The sequence below is a fragment of the Cynara cardunculus genome (genome assembly GCF_001531365.2).
Source record: "Cynara cardunculus var. scolymus isolate 2C chromosome LG 5, CcrdV1, whole genome shotgun sequence".
NCBI classification, from domain to species: domain Eukaryota; kingdom Viridiplantae; phylum Streptophyta; class Magnoliopsida; order Asterales; family Asteraceae; genus Cynara; species Cynara cardunculus.
The window spans coordinates 33151127-33160163 of record NC_037532.1 but is presented as its reverse complement, the minus strand read 5'-3'; the positions used below and the strand labels follow the sequence as shown (position 1 = coordinate 33160163).

At 32.2% G+C, this 9037-nt stretch overlaps 1 protein-coding gene across 1 annotated transcript; it reads right to left on the bottom strand.

The window, feature by feature from the left end:
* LOC112513020 (glucan endo-1,3-beta-glucosidase 1) lies at window positions 1-1636 on the bottom strand. The gene is made up of 3 exons (XM_025119142.1): window positions 1594-1636; window positions 435-1517; window positions 1-200 (listed from the first exon to the last, which is right to left on the bottom strand). Exons 1-3 carry the CDS (start codon window positions 1634-1636, stop codon window positions 169-171), a joined length of 1158 nt encoding a protein of 385 aa, XP_024974910.1. The 3' UTR covers window positions 1-168.
* Between the last annotated feature and the right edge of the window lie 7401 nt (window positions 1637-9037).

Sequence of the window (9037 nt, the reverse complement as noted above, 5' to 3'; positions counted from 1 at the left end):
AAAACCACCATCAAAACCACCACAATTTCCAAATCATAATATAATGTTCACTATTTTCTAATCAACTACACTTCATGCCTCAATTAAACAAAAAAACAGATTTTGACCACTAATTTCTTCTTGAACCACCACCATCGCCGCCGCCCACATCGACAAAACCTCCCGAACTTACTCAAGCGTGAAATGGCACTGAAGAAAACCTGCAAAAACAACCCAAAATCAACACCATCTTTGACTAATTCAAGTCAAACTTATAAACTTTTAATTTTAGAAATTATCGAGATTATTTTGATTATAGTGAAAAATATCAACAACCCAGTAAAGATCTTAGCAAGAATTAGAGATTGAAAAGTAGTTTGAGTTAAAAAGTCGAAAGGATTAATTCAAATTTTGGATTTGAAAAGTAGGGTTTTGGACTCTTGAAAGTTGCTTACTTGGGTCCGAATTGATGAGCATGGCCGTCCCTCCAAATCCACATGTTCCACCATTATTCTTGTTCTTCTGCCAGTAACTATTGAAAGCATAAGAAGCATGAGCAACAATGGAGTCCGGAAAATAACAACTTCCGGTGGGACTAATCGCTTCACAATCGGCGCCGCCTTCACCACAAGCATAATCCATGGCTTCCTGCAACTTTTCCGACGGCACACTGGGTTTAGCCACGCACCAAACTCCTTCATTTGAAAAGGGAGGAGCCGCAGTTGAACCACCACTTCCCACCAGGGGTGGAGGTGCAGCCATTGCACCACCACCGTGTCTGCCGCGTGGATGAGGGTTGCATGGCGGCAGGTTCACACCATAATGCGGTGGTGAGCTGTACATCGGACTCGTCATCGGAGGTTGCATCTCCGGCGCCAAAGGTGGAGTAAGCGGCGGCGGTGAAGTAATGCCGATGAGCGGTGGGAGAGGTGTGGTGGCGGCATCGGAGGGAACAGAATAACCAACCACCGACACCGGATCAATAAATGATAGCTTTCTCGATGTGGGTTTCGACACAGAAGACAAAATATTCAACGTTTTTGACCGGAAAACACCCAAATCCGCCAAGGATGTCAACTGAGAACTCAAAATTCCGAAAGTTTCGTCGGAGAAATCAGGTAATTTCATGGTGCAAGTCGAGTTCATCTCTTCCAAAAACGCAAAAACAGGTTTAAGGTACGAATTCTGTAAGCATTTTGAGGTAATAAAAACAGAAACTTTAATTTTCTTCTCTAAACCCCATCTAACAAGAGAATGATGAATGTTCTCCATTGCAGCAACTGTAAATCCTGAAATTTCTTCATGATTTCCAAACCCATTTTCGTCACAGAGGAGCTTATTCGATACCACAATGGAGTTTACGTTTGTGGAAGGGTAAATCGACAAAACATGAGCTCTAAGCCATTTTTCCGCCATTAAAACGCTTGTCGAGACCTCATTGAGCTTCTCCTGGTGCACGGTTACTCCCAGAGACATTTGCAGTGGCTCTGTAGTTGAATCATGTTGATGGAGACTTAAGATTTGCAACAGCTCTTGACCTGCAACTGGTAAAAAACACAAATTTAAGAAAGAAGAAGAAGATGAACAGAGAATGGTGTCTAATTTAAAGCTTACCAGAAACACATAGGAAGAAGAGAGGAAGAAAGAAAACCGCCATTTTCAACATCTTGAATGAATTAAAGACAAGAGAGTGAAGTGGGAATTAAAAGCTTTAGTGTTTGATGGGTCAGAGTCTTGATATTGCGCTGAAAAGTTTTTGGGAAATGGGAACTTGATACGGAGTTTTTCCAGAAATGTGAAACTTCAAACGGTAACTTGTTTGTGGGTTTAATTTGTAGATTTTTATCACAAATTAATTCAATTTATTTTATTAAAAATTGGACCAAAATGCATAAAAATAAAATAAAATTTGATTTAATTTCTATTAGTAACAAAAAAAATCCCAATTAATAACATAAAGTTTTAAATTTATTATATAATTTAATAAAATAAAATTTGATAAAGCTTCAAATTTTTCTATTTAACAAAGTGTTTTATTATGTTAGGGTCATTTTTTTGAAAACATGTGAAATTATAATAACCTTCAAAACTAGTTCTATTATTTGTTATTTATTTTTATTTTTAATTTAAAATTTATGTAACACTCTCAAATTTGAAAAAAAAAAACGACTAAATTAAAATTTATGATAATACATCAAATGAATGATAAATCATATTCTACGACTCAATACCTCAATTATCTCAAAAAGCAAATATATATTCAACATGAATAATAGATAAATTAAACCTTACATAAACACCAGGTCAAATTCGGATGTTACTAAAACCCAATAATTGTTATTATCTCCAATTGCGGAAGACGTCATCGGAAAGCTAGATCATTCTTGTGCATCTGACTAACATCCAATACATCACAGTGTCGCTAGTACCATTCTATATGTACCTGATGTACATGGCGAAAAAGAAGAAGGTTAGGCTTAAAGTTTAGTGAGTTCAAACAATTTTCATCATAATATCAAAACAGTAAAACTAAAGACTGCTTATTTAAGTCATAATTTCCCAAAAGAAATGTATTTACGGAACCTAACATTTTTTTTATGAAAATCCATTATTTGAAACACCTTTGTATACGAAACCAAAACCCAATATTCAGACAACCAAGATTAAAGTTTGATGATCAAATATCGAAAATATGAATAAAACTCAAGTACCCTAAAACAAACAAATATGAATAATTAACAAACACCTGAAATGTCAAATCATTGATATTTTCCATACACAACACAACATAAAAACATGGATAAACCATCATATCCAAAACTCTCAGTTCAATGACGGGGGAGACCCAATTCCATTTAATGTGACATAACACAAAAGTATGTCACATATTTATGTTATACGAGTCTCACTTAAGGATTTCACATGCAATAAAATCAACCAATACATGTCTTATTATAGTTTAATCAGAAAATAAACTCAACTACTCCAAGTTTATTGCTTGTGGAATAACCAACCAAGTTCAACCATTCCAGGTCTTTACCTAGGGATCTCTATAATCCTAGTTAGGCTCGTTTACAAGAAATTACATTTTATTGGTCAACGGCCGATATCTGACTTAAATAGCTCACACCTTATTGCCTATGAAGACCCAATGTCTACTTCACATTACATTATGAGAATATCCGTTCCATTTAAACCGACTCCTATGCATATGGATCCATTGCATTACAATCTAAAATACATGGCACCAAATGAGTAACCATGCAATAATGATTGAAACTTTGGCATGGGCTCATGAACGCACACATTTGTCCAATTTGATTCGTTGGAGAGATAAATCGGTGCCACTTTCCATTGTACAAGCAAGATTGGTTGGATTAGTCCAATTTTCTGTAGGTTTTATATTTACCTGTGCGGCTTTCTTTAAATTAATCCGTCGTCTAGAATTGAATAGTATAACATACGAAGATATTTTATCCATACCGAATCCAAGATTGGATTCCCGGCACAATCCAAAATTTATTTATTCGAAGTGTTTTCCTTGCGTCTTCTTGCTAAGTCAACGTTTAAAAAAGCTCCTTTGACATCTCTTCATCTACAAATAATTCTCGATGTTAAAACATAGAGACAAAGGGTTGAGCTTTGAATAGGAAAAAGAGTGGATCTACAAGGTCCCAAATGAATTGGCTTATTCGGAAAAACATGTAATATTTCAAATAATTATGTCATAATTGCATATAATACCAAAGGCTTGACATAAAGCAAATAAACCAGACAATTGTCCCCTAAGGCTAATTTCAGTCAAAACCAAGCCAAAAGATCAACAACACAATTGATTATTCAATAAAAATCATCGTAAACAAAAAAAAAAAAAAAAACACATTTAACCTTCGGTTATGCAAACACTGCTCCAAAAATATGATTAACTCAAAAATCTATCATTTCATTTTCCAAGTAAAATTATATCATTTATCTCTAAAATTCTTATAACACAATAATGTATATTTTCCAAATAGTTTATAAAACCAAGAATATTAAGAATATATTAACATCAAAAATCTCCATTTATGAGATAAATCATCAAAATAATATACTCTTGAGATTTATTTACCCAGGACTCCAAAACCCCAAATATGAGCATTTCACAGTATTTGTAAAAATCAAATGTACCAAATGTGCAAACCTGTCAACTAAACAACATATTTAATAAATATCAAGTAAAAAGCTTTAATACTTTAAAATACACATTTTTGACACGTACAAAAATTTTAAAACTTGAACTTAGCTTGCTAGGTTAGGTTAAACCTAGGTTCCAAACACATTTTTAACTTCCACAGATGAAGATCCCACCATCTTCAAGTCAACCCCAAGAAAGATTTAGAGTTTCCAAACCGACAACTTTCTCAAGTCTATGAATGAACCATAAACCAGAATAAGCTTTAGATCCACGAAGATCTCCATGCTAGAGATCGAAATATTCAAGAAACTTACCACATCAAGATCTTGATATCTCCCAACCGAACCATTCCATGGAATCCTTTAGATACCAACTCTTAGAACACTTTAAGGTAAAACTTCACCAAGATGCTTTAGATCTAAGACCAAAGCTCCCAAAAGTCGTGCCAATAAGGAGATAAATGGAGAGGGGGGGGGGGGGAATGGATCAAAACCCTAAAAGTCGAGATTTAACAATGACCAGATGCATACAACCTAGCCCACAACTTATGTCACATGGCAACCCCACAAATAGTAAGCACACGACCTAGGCGGCGAGCTAGGTCGCGCCAACCCTAAATTCACGTGTTTTCGTTGCTTTTCGCATCCTTCAAGCCTGGTTTAAATCCAATAACCTAAAGTCTTATTTAACCAACATCCCTTTTTGTCTAGCGAAAAGGGTGATTGATCACAAATGACAATCACAAAATCACGGGTGTTACAACCTAGATCTAGAATATTAATTACCATATATTTGTTTAACATTATGTTTGTTTCAGATGCATTTGTTTCACAATATGAACATTTTTAACCTATTTATAAAATAAAAATTACATGTAAAAAAGTTTCAAATTGGGAACCGCTTATATATGAAACAAAAGACAATGTGAAACAAATATATGTTCATTGATACATTAAATGTAAGCCTTATATGAGAAAAAATCTTGTAAACAATATCTTAAGATAAAAGTTCGCACGATTATAGCAATATATGAAGTTGGACTTCTCAAATGATTAAGCACTAGTTACGTGAATGTCAAGTCTATCGTTCACTTCTATGTAACTCTTTCGGAAAAAAAATCGTAAATGGTTATCCATGTCATCAAGGCTATGTTTGGCAAACTATTTGATAAACTAACTGATGACTGATAAGTTAGTTGATGACTAATAAGTTAGTTGATGGTTGATAAGCTAGCTGTTACCTGATAAGCTAGATAAAAAATATAAAATGACTAACAAATGACATCTTAAAAAATTAGTTAATTACATCTTGAAAAATTAGAGCAAGTCCCAAATGATATAATATGTTAATTTGGTCAAAAAAATATATTATGTTAATTAAATAAACAAGATTAGTAAAGAAATTTTGATATTATAATATTTTAATTAAAAGAAGCGTGAATTACGGATTTAGTTCATGTGGTATGTCAAAAACTTGATTCATTTAGGTAAATGACTTTAAAGAAGTTTTTAATTAAATTCATGACCTTCTATCTGTATAAGAAAAAATGGGTTTATACTCATAAGAAGGTCATGGATTTAATTAAAATCTCATTTAAGGTTATATACCTAAAAATCTCCAAAAACCATGGTTTATAATTGATCCTAAAAATCTTTTAGCTTACAGTGATTCAGTGTCGGACTTTTTCAAGAAAACAAATACTATATTTTAAGTGGTAACGTTATGATATGTGTCTATCATTATTTTTTGAACCATATTTGATTTACTTCAGAACGAGATTACAGCATGACAAATAAGATTGTTCATTTGATTTATTTCGTATTTGTGTAAGTATAATAACTAGTTTGTACCTCTTGTTTTTTTAGTTAATTTTCAATATGATATTTTTAGTTAATTTACATTAACATCTAATTTATTATTTTATTTTAAACAAGAATTATTACTTTTTTAAACAGTAGCATTAGTTTTTTTTTTAAAGTATCACCGAATTAAAAAGGGTACAACAAGTTTATCAATTGACAACTACGATAAGGGCATTCGGCCTAGCGATATCGTAGTCTTTGACCTCCTAGCAGATCAAGGGTTCAAACCTCACAAACGGTGAGGAGGGTGTGTGAGTTTATTTGTTGCAATTGATGTATATAAATATTATATACTTCAAAAAAAAGATCTGTAACCTTTGTGTAAGGCGTGGCTCATGTCATGGCGTTTTGAGATGCCACGACGCACGCTTTTGTCAAGGCATGACTTTTTTCCAATTTTTTTTTACATAAATTAATTTTCTTTTCTTTTAACTTTTCTGTTTTAACATTTTTAACTTTAAATTTTATATTTTTACAAACTCACCTAATCACATGACTCACAATTTTATGTATTTACGTATTTTATGGAGTTACAGTTAAAATGAAGTTGAAATACCCTTCTGAATTTCTATTTTAAATATATGATCAAAAACTCTTCCTATAATAGTAGTTAATATATATGTTTTTTCTTTCTTCTAATATGAATATAATTTTTATTAATATCATTATATTATTGAATAATAAAATAGAAAAAGTATATGTATATATACATGACATACAAATTTACCACCTTATGTCATATTATGAAAAACGTCGCATCTTCATCGTGAGTCGTGACATGTAAAACTTATGGTTGAGGTCACCGCCACACCTCACATCATTTTAAACTTTGCTTATCAGTCAATATCTATTCTTGTATCTATATTCATTTACACTAAATTTTGCTGGAATTTGAGGCCATCTCTGGAGTAAATCGTCATCTGCAATCCTTTTATTTGCAGGTATACAAAATAGATTTTACAACTGGATTTCAAAAAGAATTCCGAAAGTTTGTTCACCGTAGGGTCTTTCTCTCACTGTCCCATTTTTAAATCCTCTGTTGTGCCCTGAGTTATTTCTGTTGCAGGCATCCCGGTTTTTTTCCTAGGTGATCTTGTTTGTTGTTGTTGGTTTTTGTTATTTCTGGCTGGAGTAGTTTAGTTTAGCCTTATTTTGTATATGTTTGTTTCAGGTCGATTATGCGACATGCAAAAGCTTTTTCACATTTCTCTACCTTCCTTTCGGTTCTAATAAAATGGTTGGTCTTTCAAAAAAATAAAATTTATAGTTAAATGCTAAATTCATAAATAAATGTTAAATACATAATTTAACACTAATTAGTTGGAAACAAGTAGTTCTACTATGATAAATAATGTAAATTTGATATTTCTTTCGTTCGAAAATAAATGTGCATAATAAAAAAGACATACCATGGTTCTGTAGAGGTGTGCACAAAAAACAAGGAAAGGAGGTGTGACAGATAAAATGATCAAAATAAAAGACTATAAAAAAAGTTGATGAAATTGGAAATGCATTGCTGTTTGCACCCCTTGATAGTGTGTTGAATGTATTGAAAATTAAAATCTTATAAAAACCATCAGATGTATATTACACTCTATTACTATAAATAAATAATAAATATATTTTACCTTTTTGTACGTATGTACAAATGATATTCACTTAATAGAGTTTTTAGCAGAGTTAGGGGCCGTTTACCAAACGTTTACTCGGGTAAGTGAACACCAAGTCACATTACTTTATTGAATGAATATGGTAAGGATTAGAAATCTTACCTGATAAGAGCGAGACAAGGACCAAGAGTCTTACTCGGTAAGTGAGGGCGACGACTCTTACCATGGTAAACACTTACCGGATAATTATTGCATACGATATCATTTTGATGGACTAAAATCTTACCCGGTAACTAAATGATAATGTTAAATTTTACCGGTAAGCACTTACAAGGTAAGTGTTTAGTAAACGGGCCTTTAGTTTCAATGATGAAAAACAAAATGAAATGAAAACCATAATAAAATTAATTTTTAAAGACTGGAAAGGAAAATAGTTATAAGTAAGAAACGATATGAACAAAAATCATAGTTTACTCTTACTAATATCATCAATCAAGGGAACGATCATGTGATAAGAATATTTAAATTGAGAAGCGTAAGAAGGGATCTAGACCGTTGATCAACTTTAGTCTTAAACTTACTCATGAATCATGCTTGATACGGGGATTGATTCAGTGTACCTCAGTGCATCTCATCCTGATGTCCATCCAAGGATAAAAATCACTTCTTACACTTCTCAGTTTAACTATTTTTTTCTCTGAAACCCAACCCTATCGATCAAATGTTTTTCATATTTTCAAATATAATTTAAAATATTTTATGACAATGAAGTCAAGGTTCTTTTTTACTTTTCTATTTTAACCCTCTTGATTTAGAGGAGGGTAAAGACAAAATAAATTCATAAATTATATAATTTATTTAAAATAATGCTAGAAATTAAAATAATATGATAATATTGATTGATGAAGATTATTTTTGTATTTAATAAATTATAAAAACTTGTAAATACATTGAGAAAAAATAGAAAAAAGAAAAAAGAAAAATCCAAAAAACTAAACAAATCTATACTACATATATAACCATTTACACCATTATCTTAATTACAAACAATAAAGCACAAAGTACTACCATTTTATACATAAATTTCAAAAAACTCTTAAGTACAAATTATAAAGCATAATGTACAACTTTTACTTTCCAATTTCAAATTCAAAATTCAAATTCAAAATTTCAAACATATCAACTTTTACTTTATCGATTTAAACACCATCCCCACCACCGAACCAGCACCTCCTCCTCCTTCATTCACTCTCTCTTTCTCTCTGTAACTTCCAAAAGCTGCAGAGGAACGGACGGACGAAAAACGAAACGGAAACCAGTTCTAAATTGGTTCTAGATCTACATCACCAGAGATATATGGATTTGGCCGGAACTTCTCTCCGCCATTTCTCACGATTCTCTCTCTCTGA

Coding starts and splice junctions, on each gene's coding strand:
- LOC112513020 (XM_025119142.1), bottom strand. CDS start 1,636: ATGGCGGTTTTCTTTCTTCCTCTCTTCTTCCTATGTGTTTCTG. Junction 1,518..1,593: donor CTTCTTCCTATGTGTTTCTG/GTAAGCTTTAAA, acceptor TACCAGTTGCAG/GTCAAGAGCTGTTGCAAATC. Junction 201..434: donor GCTCATCAATTCGGACCCAA/GTAAGCAACTTT, acceptor TTGTTTTTGCAG/GTTTTCTTCAGTGCCATTTC.